The following is a 16,368-nucleotide window of genomic DNA, read 5'->3' on the forward strand; positions in this document are numbered from 1 at the left end:
GCATGTGAATCTGAAGGCTGGAGAGAAAAGGTTCTATGAGCCTTAGGAGCCAAGGAAAGGTGTATAATGGATCCAGGCTCAGCTCCAGATTCAGTTGGCATGGTCAATAGGAAGTCACAAAAGCAAAGACCACAGGTTAATTGGGTTCCATTTCCTTTGGTGAGTAAGAAGAAACTGCTAGATGCTGTTGAAATGCAGTTCAGCAGATGTGGGTAGGGCAAAGGCAATCTAGGCTTGAGAATGTAGTGTGGTTTTTCACTTGCAGCATGAGTCCAGTGGGATGGAGATAACTTGTGCTAATTTGAACCATTAATGATAACTGTGTCCACTGTTCCTTCCAAAGCAGCTCTGCTGTTGTTTCTTTTACCTTGTCTTGTCTGATCTTTCCTCCCCTGTTTTGGCTAACTTGGGGAATTCAATCCTTGCGTTGGAGAGGGAGCACAGGAATATGCAAGTGTGTGTTTGTTCCTGGACTGTGTTTAGTTCATAAAGCAGTGATACCCTGAAAAGCAACTAGATAGGAAATGAATAGCCAGTACAGACTTACCCTTCAACGTGGAAGCACAAAGATTGCTGTAGGGCCCACGGCACTGATTTCCACCCTGCTTTGTTACATGGTGTTTAGTTGCTGCAAACACACACATTAAAATACTTGGAAATGAAATGCCACTTGTGGGTTTGAGTGGAATTACAGAAAGATCCAAACCCCCTTGATGGCTTAAATCTCTCTACATATGTAGAAAACATCCACTAATTGGATCTATCCCATTATGGGAGATACTTCATGAGCTGGAGAGTATTTGAAATACCAAGGGGGGTTTGTAAGAAAAAGCATTACAAACTTTGCCTCCAAACCTGTGTTATTTAGCTGCAGATAAAGTTGTTTTCCTCAGTCACAATAAAATAGAATTTGAGCATAACAAGATCCATCTTTACATTTAATTCATCTCTCTGTTTAATTTGTGTAAAGTATGCATATTCTCATTAAACTCATGTCTAAGCCAGGCACTGTATATTATAGTTAAATGATGTCTATTAATACTTAATGTTGCCTGTTTTCTTATGAAGTATGAGCTGAAGAAGCAAAAATAACTGCAGCATTTTTGAGTCCAGTTTTAATTGGATCATTAGGGATTTAAGACTCAGTTGATGAGATTTACACTGTGATGGCTTAACTCCTGCCTAGTGGGTGTACCTAAACTGTGTTCTCATAGAGGCATTACTGCAGTGCTCTTAGAAGCATTAAAGGGCAGATCTGTTCAGAGCTTGCTTACTTCAGCTGGGAGACAAAAACCTCTTAGCTTAGGTTTCTTTCATAGTGTTTCCATAATCATTGTCCCAGTGATTCAGCTGAACTGAACCCAGATCTTCTCTCACTGCTGTGTTCTTTGAGCCTAGCAAGAGTGAACATCGCTTTATGAGGGGAACATGACATTTTTAGCAGCAGAAGTGTTAATTCTTACCCTCTTTTTAATCCAGTTCTTTTAGAAGTTGTGTTTGTCAGTACTAGGAACATACTTGTTCCTTAATGGCAATATGAGTAGGAAAATGAAGGGTGAATGTTGCTAGTAAACACTTCGTGCACTGAAGACTCTGCTTATTAATATGTTTTAAGGAATTTTTAATGCCTTCTGAAGAGAAATGCTTTTTTACTTTGTTTGGAAGAGTTCTTAAGGGTAATGGATTGGCTCGTTGAGTGAGTACCACAAGAATGTTAACAAAAGATGGAGTAACTGCATCTTAAGTATCATTATCAGTATAACTTCAGACACAGAGGTCTGTAAGAGACTGTTAGCTCAGAAGGAGCTGGAGAGAGCTGTTTATACATGCTGGGAAAGAAATAGGACCTCTCATTTCTGTTCCTTGTTACACACTCCACTTGGCAGAAGAGTCACTGTATCTGTTTTGTGTCAGGTCAGGTCCTGTTTCATTTACTCTATACCTTTAAATAAACCCAAAGAAGCCCCGTGATTCATGGTTTGTTCCACATTACTCATGTCTTTGATAACTGGCTATGGCTAAAATAGAGAATGGGTGGGAGGGGAAGTTCCTTTTGTATCTGGAATTGTGCTATTATCTATTCAAATATTAAAGATTTAAACCCCGTACTTGCTTTTTTCCGTGCTATGATTTCCCTGTGACAGTGACTGATGATTGAGTTTGACTCACAGCAAGGTGACTATGCAAGAAAATAACCTCAGAATGACAACTTTTCAAATGGGAAGAGCATGTGAGCTGATACCAGATGCAGTGCATGGAGGCATAAGAGCTGGTTCTGAACAGCGCAAGGGTGATGCTCTTACAGCCCTACATTCCAGTTGGGATCCGTGTTGGCATATCCCTTGTTATCACAACTCCTGTATATCAGAATCCATATGGGTTTGGATGGTTGCCTTGTGTTACTTGGGATCAAACCAAGGTCTTGGTGAGTGCCAAACCAGGCATTGCCTCCACAGTGGTGCAGCTTAAGTAATCTTAAGGCAGACAAGTACTAGAACTAGCCTTTTGACTTACTAGGTCTGAGCTGGCTTCATAGCAACCAACATTGAATCAGGTCACCTTTTCTCAAGGCTTTTCTCATTGTGTTAGTACACATTTCATCTGGATATTAAGTAGAGAGGAAGAAATTGATTTTTTTAGCTTTGATTCGGCACAAACCCTGAGGTTTCTGTGCTCTTTCTCAAAGGAATAGGAGTTAAATTACAGTATATTACACTTCTATTATGAAAACATCTAATTCTAGAGTAGGATCTAATTCTTAAGTAGGATCTCTGTCCATTTTTGTGAAAGACCATTAGTTTTATGAATTTAGAAATAATAAGAGTTGCTGTTAATATTTGCGTGTTTAGAAACTGCCTTGATATGTCTTATAGCTGAAGACAAACCCTGCTTTATCCATGGAAACATCAGCCTGTGGACAAGTAAATCCCTGGTTTTTGGTGGCTTTTGGTGTCAAAGGTGGCATATGCTCCTCGCTTTGCTTGGCTCCAGTGCAGTCCTGTGCCCTCAGTGCTTGAAAGCATTGGGGTATAGGGATGTGAGGAGTTGCAATGGACAGGCTGGGAAGAGTTTTGGCTGTGATCGTAAGCAACTGCCTGTCTTTCCTGTGCTGGCAGCGAAGGAAGACATTGATGTGCTTCGTTATGCCACGTCTGGCGTCAAGAGTTGGATGCATTGGCATCTGGTGGTGGAGGAAGGTGGGGGTTTTTCCCCTCCAGCATTTACAAAAGCAATACAACTGACATTTGCCTGCAGAACAGCTTTGATGCTGCAGGAGTTGCAAGGGGAGAGCGCTTTGGCATGTGTGGGTTATTTTTGCCCCCTCTCTTTTAATCCATAAGCAGCAGTTGTACAGCAGGCTTGTTACTCGCTTGCAAGCAAACCAAAAGCTTGTCTGCAGTCCAGTTTGAAGCAGGCTGTGAATAGTCCTGCAGTAAGCACCTCCTCCAGCAGCTGAATCGGGAGTTGAGCACATCAAAGCCTTAAGCCTTAATAATGACAATTGATTTGTGAATTAAGTTGGAGGAAAGAGCTCTGTGGCTCCTTCAGTAAATAAAATGATGCTGTAGCTAAGAATAAGCATCGTGGCACAGTGCAACTATGAACTGCTATGAATTCATTATATTTATTATTACTTTGCTACTGAGCTGGAAGCACTCGCATCAGCAGGTACCGTGTTTTGGCCGGGGTTTGTTAGGTAGATCCATTAAGTTAGTAATTGAACTTGGGAAAAATCCTGGTTTGCACTTGTTATTTGGGAGAAATTCAAGTTTTCAGGTTAGTTTTTCCCATGGAAGTTCCTCTCTTTGGTGTAGCAGAGTGTGGCTGATCCACATGATGATCAGTCTTGGCAATCGAGGTGGAGGACCCTTCAAGCAGCTGAAGAATTCCATCCTCACGATTACAAAGCTGATTTCAGTCTTCGGGGGGTGGAAATATGGAAGGAGGGCAGCAGATTCAAGCTGTTAGTGAATAGCTGGTTAGATCTGGGCTCAAATACGTTCTGCAGATTGCTGGGTCCTAAGGAAAAAGAGTCGGTGATATTTAAAAACAAGTGGTTTACATGATGATCATTTCCCCTTGACTTTCACGTTAATAACTTTATCCCAACATGGTTCACTTTCTCTTGGTGTTATTTGTAGTCCTTGAAACGAATCCAAGCGGTTCCATATCGTATTGCTGCACTCTCAGTATCATCAGTGAAATAATTGTTGAGGGTTTTATTTTTTTTCCCCTGATATTCTCACAGATGGAAAAAAATCCACTGGTTTTCCTTCATTGTTGAGGATCAAAATGAGCATTTTAGCCTTGCTGGGGTTGGGTCTGCTTCCTTTCCTTTCTGGGGCCCAGGCACTCGAAGTTCAAAGGTACTTTTTTATATGTGAACTGAAAATTGAATTTAAAAGTTCTAAGAGTGTCATTTGGTTAAAAACCCCAAACCTTAAATTTCAGTTCAGCAAGGCAGTTCATATTTGCCTTTGTGTGCCAAAGACCAGTCTACTAAAGAATTATGTGTATAGCTTTCCATGTAAAGCTTTTCATTTACAGCTAATACACATCCGTGGGAGATACACTCAAAATCCAGGCAGAGCATCTTCTCTTCCTTGTAAAAGTGTGGCTTTACCACGTATTTTCTCTCAGTATTTTTGAAGTATTTTTTTCTCCTAGTTTCATACTCTGCACATCGGATCCTGGAAGATTTTGTTACCGATTCATCTGTTTAGAATGCTGGAGAATCTTTTTTCCTTTAAAGATTTATAGTGCTTGCATACTGCTTAAAGAAAAACCCCCTAGATGTTAAATAAATATATGAAAGATTCTTCAAGTTTGTAACCCACTTAATATTTAATAAATGCAATATATCATTTTTATAAATATGTATAGCTTAGATAGAAATAGATTTAGAATACAAAAGAGATTACAATAGGATAACACATTCATCTCTGTTGGCATAGAAAAGACTACTAATGTTTTATGAACATATTAATCCTCAGTGGTAAAAATAAATGCCCTACCCTCCTGCAAGCCATTAACTACGTCTGTTGTGGCAAGTCACTGTATGAGTTACATTGAAGTGCAAGTTTCTCGTGCAGTGACTGAAGAGAGGCCACAGCAGTGTCACTGAATGGTAAATCCTAGAGGGGGTGCTGCTGGAAAGGGCTTTTTTCCTTTCCCATTTTTGACTTGTTACGAGAACCCACTGGAGCTGTGCCAGCAGGAGCTGCTCACATCCTGGGCTGGCCTTGGTTGCTCTGCTCCATAATCCCACTGGGACCTGAAGGATAAAGTGACCTGATAGTTTGTGGCCAGTGTCAAGAGTAGGTGGAGCTGGTGGAGGGTGACAGCTTTCATTTTTGTGCTGAGCAGGAGATGTGATCAGAACCTGTATCAGTTTTGTCTTAGTCACTTCAACATCTAAAAGCGTAGCCCTGTGTAAAGCTGCAGGAGTACTGCTTATTTGTGTTGTTTGATAGAAGAACTAAGGCTGGAATTCATGGCTGAAGCTGTGATGCTTTTAAACTTTATTATGTTTAAAAAATATATAGAATTAAATTGTGTTTTCTGTCACGTGCAGAGAGATTAAATGAGGACTGTGAGCTTTAAGGAAAGTACATAGCCCTCTGCTAAAGCTCATAAGGTATTAAAAGGGAAGGAAAATGAATAAATGAGGATTGATAAAATGGCCTCACTCATTAGCGTAAAAATCCTTTCCATGGAAGAAGTCCTGCTCACTAAAAGAATTGTACTTATAGAATCATAGAACAGTTCAGGTTGGAAAGTACCTTAAGATCATCCAGTTCCAACCCCCCTGCCATGGGCAGGGGCACCTCACACTAAACCATCTCACCCAAGGCCTCGTCCAACCTGGCCTTGAACACTGCCAGGGATGGAGCATTCACAACCTCCCTGGGCAACCCATTCCAGTGCCTCACCACCCTAACAGGAAAGAATTTCCTCCTTAGATCCAATCTAAGCTTCCCCTGTTTCAGTTTGAACCCGTTACCCCTTGTCCTGTCACTACAGTCCCTAATGAAGAGCCCCTCCCCAGCATCCCTATGGGCCCCCTTCAGACACTGGAAGCTGCTCTGAGGTCTCCACACAGCTTCTCTTCTCCAGGCTGAACAGCCCCAACTTTCTCAGCCTGTCTCCATACAGGAGGTGCTCCAGCCCCTGATCATCCTCGTGGCCTCCTCTGGACTTGTTCCAACAGTTCCATGTCCTTTTTATGTTGAGGGCACCAGAACTGCACACAATGCTCCAGGTGAGGTCCCACAAGAGCTTATACATGTATATATTAATATATATGTCTTAAAAAATGCTGTCACAGTGAGATTTTGTTGGCATAATAGGGTCTCTCTCAAATGAAACTGTGTGAAGAGGCGTTGGATAATATAATAATGGTGCTGCTGTTTGGTGGAAAGTGGGGGGGCAAGAAGGGCTTGTTCATAAAAGTACCGGAGCTCGGCATGTTTTTGCAATGTACAGCTTTCCTGCTCAGTTACACTGAAGGGACCCATGTGTGCTTCTTGGCAGTGAGAACCATAGGTGGTTCTGACTAGCGCATTGACTTGTGTTTGAATGGAGAAGCATGCACATGGTGAGCATCGTGGGGTTCTTGGCCAAGGAATGGTGAATTATTACAGGAGGCTCACTCAGTTGCTTACAGCTGTGGCAGGTCACTGTCATTCCCCAGACAGTCCCACTCACCACTTGTGAGGCTGTGGGAGGTCTCTTGTGTCTTTCTCTTACATGTCTTTTATTGTGGTGGAAAAAGCCTTTAACCTGTAACAGTTCATTAGTAAGTGATGTAGGAAGGGACTGTCACAGTGAGTAGAAGCACAGGCACTTGAAGTACATTATACTTCACAGTTGTCTTGATTTTTAATCCTATTAAGACAACTTATTCCCATGATTATATATTGACTTTCACTCTCCTTTCCTGCTAATAAGCTGCAGACAAAGTCATCCAAAGCCTTATAAGTAACAGGAATAGTGTGTGCCGCTTAGCATGGGTTTATTAAGTCCTGGACACAGCTCTGTGGCATTTGGTTCCTGTTTCATTGCTTGCTGTTATGCGCAAAGTCCATTTTCAGCCCAACTGCTTACCCTCCTGTCGAATGGAATTGGTGATGGGTGCTGCCCAGTTTTGTTGTGCAAAAAAGAAAGGAATGAAAGAGACCACAGTGCATTGCAAAGCAAAAAGGGGGAAAAGCAGGCCTATAGCTAATAGTTTTAAGTAGGAGCATCCAGCTTAATATCTAGTCCTATGCACACAGAAGAAGAAATGAGATTCTTTAAAATTCAGATAAGCAGAGTTAGTTTGCAGCTAAAGATTCTGAGCACATTGCTTTTGTGTGATAATATTTTAGATTTATTTCCCCAACTTATTGCACATTCATTTTGGGGAGTTTTCATTGCAGAAAATTGCCAGGAGGAATGGATTTTGTCTTCCTCAGCTGGCAGAACAATTTTCCACCTGTCGCCCAAATATTTGATGAGAAGGATTATGGTACAGCTGTGAGAAGTTTATACTTTATATCCATAGGAAGCAAGAGGGTCTGATGAAACTAATACACTGATAGCAAAAGTTGGCTTGCTGAACTGAATATTCAGCACTTGTGACTTCCAGCGTGTGCTGAACAACTCGGGAGACCCCAAGGTGTAGAGTAAAGAAAGAAGCATGGTTGTAGTGTGGGGATTTGAGCAGTTCTTCATTCCCCACTAGTGCTTCCTTTCTTCAGAGGAACAGCTTTCCTGTTAGTGCCTGACTTAGTTACTGGGTTTCCTCTCCAGAGTTTCTCCAGTACTGGTAGGTTCCGGACCCTGTCGGTGTAGCAAACTCATCGGCACAGCAACAGGAGTTAGAAGGGTCCATTGAGTGCAGCTTCTATTGCAGCTTCTCCATAAGATGCCATCCTGTGAGGTGTCAGGGTTTAACAGAGTTATCATGAGGAAACAGCAGCTACCTCAGCTGTGTAACTTAAAAGCAGGAGAAATGCTCCTGCCCATCCTAGGTAGATGTGAATGTCCAGTAAAAACGTAAAAACCACCCCCCACACTGTAACTATTGGCTTGCAAAGACATGATGTTTCTCTCTGCTTTGCTGAATGCTCTGACACCATTCAGAGCATTGGGGGTTGGTAGTCTTCCTTGCTCCCGGGTGTAAAAACACCATCAGAAAGAGCATTTTTCCTCAAGAGGTAGGTGCTTAACACTTAAACCATGAATTTTGCTGCAAGGTTCAATCCATTCTGGAAATTGAGTAGAAATAATTTAGCTATAATACTGAGTTTTATCAGCTTGGAATCTTCATTCTGCTGCTAGCCAGCTTTTTCCAATAAAGCAAAGTTGATCATGGAAGGTGATTCTGGATTTGAGTTTCTGTGATTTTCAGGTTGTGTTTCACGAGCCTGAAAACTGCAGGTAGAATACACAGAGAAAACCAGCCCAAATACACTTTAGTTTGATGTCTGCTAGTTCCAAAGGTATTTGTTTGTTCAAAAGCAGTGCCGGTCTGGAGTGCTGATTGAATAGGAATTCTATTCCTCTTCAATGTGTAGAGTTTAAAGGAAAATGATGCAGCGAAGCTCATCAGCATGCATGTTCTATTACTGACCGTTCTCACTGTCCCTGTATTGTCAATCTTTGCTGAAAACTGTGTCCCTGTAGGCTTTAGTAAATCCGAGCGTACTAGAGGAAATAACAAAGGCATTAAAGGATTTTGTGTGGGCAACAAAATCTCTTATTTCCATCAATATCTGAGTGACTTCCAAAAACCCCACGTTGTTGCATGTGGGACAGGGTCATGCGATTAAAACAACATAGCCAAATCTCACTAAGTTGCTTTTCTGACTGAAAAACGACTCAAATTTCATTATGGAAACAGTTCCATGTGTAAGCAAGTTATGTGTTCTGGCCTTCCTGTAAAAATGGATGTACACATGGAAGACAGTTGACATTACTTAGTTACAAAGGGTACAAAAAAGATGATAGATGAAAGAAAGATGGATTAAGATGCCCCTTGGCTTATGTTTTTATATGACATGTTTTCTTTAGGAGTGAGCACTTCCTCATCACCAACCCACCCTGCTTGTGACAGCATCAAACAGCTCATGTTTCCCTCAGCGTGGCTGTTGGACACAAGCACAGCAATCCCTGAGGAGGTGCAGGATCAGTGTTCTCAGGTGCTCATCAGGAACCATTAACCAGAATGTAAAGCCGTATCATTAAATCCAGATGCCACCTGGGAGGAGAATTGTGCCCTCAATTTCAGTGGGGCTGGGATTTCATCCTTTGTGTCTCGCCCTAAGTAGTGAATTTAGTGGGATAACAATGGGCTTTCTAAGTTCTCCAGCTCTTCTTCCTCAACACAGGTGTGTTGCTACCTCAAAGCACCGATGGGAGCATGGAATTTCCAAGCGTCTCCAAAATCTTCTAATGACATTTTTGTTATTTCCTACAAAGCCTGGATTTAATCAAGCCTACAGGGACACAGTATTACTGAAGATTGACAGGATGGAAATTGGCATAAATGTTCAGGAGCGAAACGCTGAAAATTAGGATAATATTTTATAAAGCACACAGTGAATGTAGTTTAAACCACTGAAGTCATTGGAAAATCAGTGATTTCCCAGCACATACACAGTGTATCTTTGCACACAAGATACACTGTGCTGAGAGATACCTATTTTTAAAGTGTGTTCTCATTATTCCATCATCTGCTAGACCTGAGAAGGATTTGAGACATACTTCATATGGCCATAACTTGACTTTCATCTAACTTAATTTCATTGGTTTGGGTTAAATCACATCTCTATTGCCCTCAGCTATTCCTCTTTCTCAGGTACTGTGTTCCCATCATCTGCATGTAGACTGTGTCCTCCTCTGTTACCGTTTGGCTACACTGTCTGTATTCAGTACTTTATAATCTGCTTCCATAAATTGATCCCTTCTGACTTAGTTTTGTTGCTGTGCTCTGGATTTTCTCACAAAACTGACAAAACTACTGAAAATAAATCCCAGTGTTGCTAAAAATCAATGGGAATTTCCTGGGTTTGACAGCAGCAACTAGTTTTTCACTCAATTAGAAGAGCTGTAGTAAAGGAACAGCCTGTATTCCAGTGCTTGTGTGTTCATGTCTGAGCACAGGAACTCAGAAAATAAGCCACCTTAGGCTTATACATTGCTGAGCAAATGCCCTCGGATCCCACTGTTTGTGATCTGAGCTGTAAAGCTCACAGTCTTGCAGTTTCTGGCCCTACAGAAGCCACTTTTCCACTTTTATGTTGCCTTAAAGGGGCTGCAGTAAATGGGAACAGTGTAAAAGCATATGGAAAACTTCCTCTAAGTGCGTATGAAATCACAGTTTGCTTATTCCAGTATTGGAGTGCTACAGTAATGCTGTTCATATCAATATACTTCGCTGTGGTTAACACTCTGATCCCTGTTAGATCTGCAGCAACTGTCTAAAGGAAATTAATTTCAGGGGAAAGAAAGGAAGATTCAGTAGTGAAGGCACTGGGCTGTCAATCAAGAGAATAAGGTTTAGTTTCTGCTTCTTCCACAGACATTCTGTATGACATTAGGTGACTCGTTTAAGCTCCCTGTGCCTCAGTGCCCCAGCTCTAAAGTTGTCAATAGTGATGATGCAGTTTGCTGATGCTTTTCTGTCAGTTTTCTTGACAGTTCTTATACTCAAATGATCTGATATTTGTGTGTGTGTCATTGCTTCAAGGCACGATTCTGACAGCTCTTGAGTTCTACAGGTGTTTTTCCAAGTAAAATTAGTTTTTAAATCAAATCCAAAATGGTTTTTAATGAATGAAATGAGAGGATACAAAGGGTGCAACAACATAAAAATGTGTGTTTTCCTTTCCTTCCCTTTCAGGCAATGATAACAGTGAAGCCCTTCCAGAGTCTATCCCATCTGCTCCTGGAACACTGCCTCATTTTATGGAAGAACCAGATGATGCCTACATTATAAAAAGCAACCCCATTGTCTTACGCTGTAAAGCTATGCCAGCTATGCAGATTTTCTTCAAGTGCAATGGTGAATGGGTCCATCAAAATGAGCACGTGTCTGAGGAAAGCATGGATGAGACTACAGGTAAGGGCAGTGTGTCCTTCGGGAGACGTATCTGGATGCAGGGTCTATTCACAGTGTGCAAAGTAGAGCAGAGAACGGGAGATCCCATCCAGAGATAGAGTCCTGGGCTGTAGCAGGTAGCTGTGGGTTTGTGCTGAGCTCAAGGGAGCGGAACCAGCTCTAATTCAAAGGACTCATGCTGAGGCTGTGCTGCCCTGAGCACAGGGAGGATGCCCCTATGGGAGGGCGCAGTCTGTCAGCATTAGCTTAGTGTTGGGCTGCTGCAGCAACAGCTTTTGGTTAGCTTGGTGGTGTGTGTACCACGCAGACACAGCTCTGCGGAGCAGGAGAGGCAGTTTCCCAAAACACAAAAGGGAAACCAAAGGATGGGAGAAGGTGTAAAAAGGACAGGGCTGACAGGCAGGGAAGGGAATACAGATCCGGCAGGAGAGGCATAGCATGAATAGGGAAAGCAGAGGGAATTAAAATGACTGTAGATGTGGGACGCATTGCACAGAGATGCAACAAACTGGACACATACCACCAGATCTGGTCATACGCTAACCATAGTCAGTGAGCTGTCTGAAAGAAACCAGCAGTTCTGGAGGGAATAGCAGTCCTCTGTATTTCAGTGGTGTAATTTCTAGTGGAAACAAGAAACAGGGACACATATGCCTTTATGCAGTTCCTGTCAGGATGAACCCTGAAAAACTGCCAGTGTGGTGGCTGAAATGTGCCTTCACACCCAAGCAGTGATGGGTGTTTGGTAGGTAATAAAGCTAAGTAAGAAAATCCACTGTGAGCATCTGAAAGAGAAGGGAGAAGGTTGAAAATGATCAACAGATTCTATTATGCTCCCAGCACACCCTATATCTTTTCTCATTTAGAAGCACCTTGATAAGTATTACAAACCAATTTAATGCTGCACCCTCTAGTCATTTCACAATTCTGCTTTGTTACTGCTTTTCTCCTCTTTCTAAATTCCCAGATTGCTAAGCAACTCCCATGCCTTGGAAATAGCAGTGTATGCATAACATCCTCTCTATCAATACAAGCGATTCCTTTCTAGGGGAAAAAAATACCATTTAAAACATCTCCTAGAGTGTGGTTTGGCGTCCTTTTTAAGTGATGCATTCTGAAGGAATTTAGTACTAAAGGCTTTTGGTAAATGCTAATCTGGATGAGTTTGAATTTTTACAGTTACCTTTATGAAATTATCTTAATAGGCACAACCTTTACTTCTAAAGGCATTGCTGAGTCAGTGTGGAAGAAATGTTCTCCCTAAAAGTTGATCTTCCATATGGTTAATGAAAACCTTGTGTCTGTCTTGTGAATGCTGCAGTTATGTTTTGGGAGCCTTGGATTAATAACCAAAAAAGATAAAGTAGCATTAGGTGGGATTTTTAAGTAATGGTGAGGTTTGAGACCTGGAGGCATGGGCTGTGCAGATGAGATGGGGCATATGAATGTTGCAGGTTTGAATTTTGCCCAGGAACAGAGCTAACCCTGAAAGCGTTGTTCTCTAAACACGAATGTGGGGCAGACAGTGCAGTGCTGAGCATTCCACAAAGTGCCATAATGGCCCTTAGGACATAAAAATGGAAGTAAAGGCCTGTTTACAGTGTGAAGTTGAAGGACAGGCATGGATAGTCTCTCACCATGATCCAGAAAGTATTTTGGAACTCTTCCTTTGCCAGTAAACAGCAGACTACTGGGTTTTATTTAGAATGAATGTGCGTATTGGCAGCGCCCTCATTTCTGGAGTCAAATCTGGGGCATAAACATGTCTGTTACCAAGTGTGCACCGTGTTCTGTGTGCTGCGAGAGCTCCATCTGTGGAAGACTGCACTGGAAGCCGTGCCAAGAACGGTGCCTGTGGTTAAAGGGGATGATTCTGGCGCGCTCACTAAGAGAGGGTACAGTACAGGAAAGTGGGGCTGTCCTTCTACATCCTTCCACTCTTTGTTATGTGATTAAAATTCTGAGATGATGTATAGAAAAGTGGTGAAAAATAGCAACAAGAAACCCAAACAAGAGGAAATTTAATGCAGAATGCAAGAAATATGTCTTAGCATCTCTATAAATTCCTGCCAGCAAGCTCTTAGCCAGGCATATGCAAGGCGAAGTTGGCAGCGGCGCTTGCGGGCACACTGTCCTGATGGATTTTACCTACAGTGCTGTATTGTGAACATGGAGAAGGACAGGAGGGACAGCTGTTGGTAGACAATGGGCATATTTTGTTGCTGTGATGAACATGGAATCCAATTTCACACGATCCTGTCTTTATAGGACAGAAACAGAATCTTCGAGTACCGCAGGAGTCCCTGTTCGTTTGTAGAGGAGGAGCAGCAGGAGGGGAAGGATTTCTGTCGCCTTGGAACTGCTGTGGCAATGGGCTGTGACATGTACTAGCTGCTTGAGCGTGGAAGCCTTGGCTTGAGGAGTTTGCACTGAAGTCTCTGCTCTTGTGGAGCTGCTGCTGTTTGTGCAGCAAATGAGTGCAGGCACACACTGCCATTGCAGCGGGTACGGGTTCCCATCGCTGCGCTGCCACACGCAGTCGCTCCATTAGAGACCACGCTATTTCATCCTCCCCTGCCTTATTTCCCGAGTTGCAGAAAAGGCAGTAAATCCATAGCCTCCCTCTTCTGTTTATCCCATGAACAGAGCTTTGCTTCGTGTCCTCTACCCCATAAAGCAAGAGCCTGAGCTAGTAGATGCTACTGTGATAAAAACATAATCATTAGGATTTGATGAACTGCCTTCTGCTTTATTTTCCTTGCCTGAAGGTTGCAGCATGCACTTCCGAATTAGTTTATAAATACTTCAACTTCAGGTTTCACCAGAGGATCAGGCCTACTAAGAGTGACTAGAGTTTTCTTGCCTGATAAATAAAAGGATTGCAGCAATAACTGCTGTCAGTGTTGTTCTCATTTAAACAAATAACGCTGACAAATGCTGAAGTTCTGTGCAGCTCTGTTATGTTTAGTACATGGAGAGCAATTATTCATCTGCTGCCAGTGTTAGTCTATCTGCAGCTACACCATCCAACAGTGCAGAAAGCTGATTAGCATATCAGTACTATAATTTTATATTCTGTAAGGCTGTGCTGTGTAACAAAAGATGATGGTTATAATTTGCACAATAATTTAAAGGGTTGCTCTTGCGGTGCTTTATTAGAGTTACACAAGTCACAGGTAAAATGTTGCTCGTGTTCATTACGTGCCTGCTTTTCTTTGCATGGGTTTTTCGTTCTGTGTCATTTCCTAGGAGCAATTTTTCTGGCATTTCTTGAGCTGCAGAGGGTTGCTGAGGGTATTTGTTGGTGAAATACAGTGATGGTAAATGAAGAATACGTGCTGCTCTTCCCAAGAGGTTTGCTTTGTGTGCTTGTTTCTAAAGCAATGAAAATAGGGGTCCTTTCCCCATAAACAAAACTTAACTTTCCCCAGAGAGAAGGTGTTCCAACCTCAGCAGTTCTGTGATTCTGCCATTTTGGCTGCATTTATTTTGTCTATTGGCAAACTGGGAGACCTTTAAAGGGACCCCAATTCCTGCCTGGCCCATTGTTACAATGCTGAACCACCACTTTCTCAATCTCACGTGCTGGTCGTTTGCCCGATTCAAACCCCATTTAATGTTGCTTCAGAAAAGAGAGGCTGATATATAGATTAATTAAATCAGGCATCAATGGAAGGAATAGCTGGGCCAGAGAATGTTCTACCTTAATAAATCCGAAGCTGTAAATGCCTCTATTCACTGACAGCTGCTTGGAATTTTACACTACCAATGAGCCCAGAAATGGCTTCTTGTTTGGTATCCGTGCAGACTGTGGTGGTGGTAGCATGGCTGCCTCAGTAAGCTGTACAATATGCAGCTCCCCTCCCTTTGCTTCTGTTTGCTGCTTCCAGAAATTCCTGAGTAGCTGAGAAATGGTGAGAGTTCAAAACACATCGTGGCAGGTCCAGGGGGGTGACTGATGGCTGCCTGCGAGGCTGTAGCTAATGGCTGGTGATGGGGAGGATTCTCTCCCTGTGAAGATACTCCTTAGCAGTCAGAGTGGGAAGGAGCTGATCTTGGGATGGAAGGAGAGCTGGAGATGCTGAGAATGCGCAGGGAAGGGTTGTACCTTCCCAGCTGCATGCAGAGCAGTGCTGTTTGCAGGCAGCACAGGCAGGATGCACCGTGTGTGTGTCAGCTAATTGAGTGCTGAGTGATTCCTGACTGGGGACCACTCAGAAAGGTCACTCTTTGTCAAGGACTTAATCATTTTACACCCTTCTTGAAGAAGGCTTTAAGTAGATGGGTGGCAACCTTGTTGGCCATGGAGACTTTGGAGCTTTGATGCTTTGTGGCTTTGATTGAGATCACTCAGGGACTGCACAGCTTGATTTGCCAAGGGTAAGTAACAGGAAAGTGTGTGACTGTCATGCAGCATGGAGGGATGCTGAATCTTCAGGCTGTCAAAACCTGCTGTGTCAGGCCACCAGGACTCAGATGCTCACAAATGGAACTTAATCCTAGCTGCTCTTATCTTTAACTTACAAAGATGACTCTGCAAATGGTTTATGGCTGAGAATCCAGGGATTCCTCACGGGCAGAGCAGCTTGGATGTCTAAATTGGGATGGTGCATTTTCATCATGCAGTCTGTCAGCAGGGAGAGAGGAGTTAGATGCAGAGCTGCCGAGTTCCACGGGCTGTGTGTGTTTCAGAAGGGCTTGTTTTCACCGTGTCAGGAAACGAAGAGACGTTTTGTAAACAGTTTTGTTGGAAACTGCATCACCATGTTTGAAAGAGCACAATGCAAATAAAAGCAACCTGGAAACCTCTGTTTGCTTATTACAGCACGAGTAAATATTTGAGTGACTAAGCTGATTATTGAGACAAGGCAGGACTCTATTGCAGGTTTGTACGTGTCGTTAAGTACCGTGGTGAAATGGCAAGCTAAATGGAAAGAAGGAAAAACCCCCTTTGCCTATTGCTGGAAAAGCAGCAAAGCTTTTGTGTTGCTTTATAGTATTTAAAGCCTGTCTGACCTTCCCCACCCCTCTTCATGAGCATCCCCAGTGGCCTCAAGTCTCCTGTGCACCAAAGGAACACGGTGACTCCCCAGTGCCTTCCAGGAGGGAAGCACCCAGCTGGTAATGGTGCCTGAGATTAAGCAGAAGCCAACTTTTATGGAATTCATGTTTAGGAGTTTCTTTATAAACTTCGCAGGCATGAAATATTTTAACATTGAGTTTTCATTCACTTCCGGTGAAGGGGAAAGAAGTATCCTGGG

The 16,368-nt window shown here is 42.7% G+C and overlaps 1 protein-coding gene across 4 annotated transcripts in view; it reads left to right on the forward strand.

The window, feature by feature from the left end:
* Positions 1-16,368, forward strand: part of UNC5D (unc-5 netrin receptor D) — a 133,173-nt gene that overhangs the window by 63,289 nt on the left and 53,516 nt on the right. For all 4 annotated transcript variants that reach the window (XM_062621005.1, XM_062621004.1, XM_062621006.1 and 1 more), the window contains exon 2: positions 10,889-11,107. In XM_062621005.1, coding sequence (XP_062476989.1) covers positions 10,889-11,107 — 219 coding nt within the window. The remainder of the gene's footprint in view (positions 1-10,888; positions 11,108-16,368) is intronic.

Source organism: Pezoporus occidentalis, unplaced genomic scaffold (genome assembly GCF_034315485.1).
Source record: "Pezoporus occidentalis ecotype Australia unplaced genomic scaffold, CSIRO_AGI_Poc_V1 ctg226, whole genome shotgun sequence".
Lineage (NCBI taxonomy): Eukaryota > Metazoa > Chordata > Aves > Psittaciformes > Psittacidae > Pezoporus > Pezoporus occidentalis.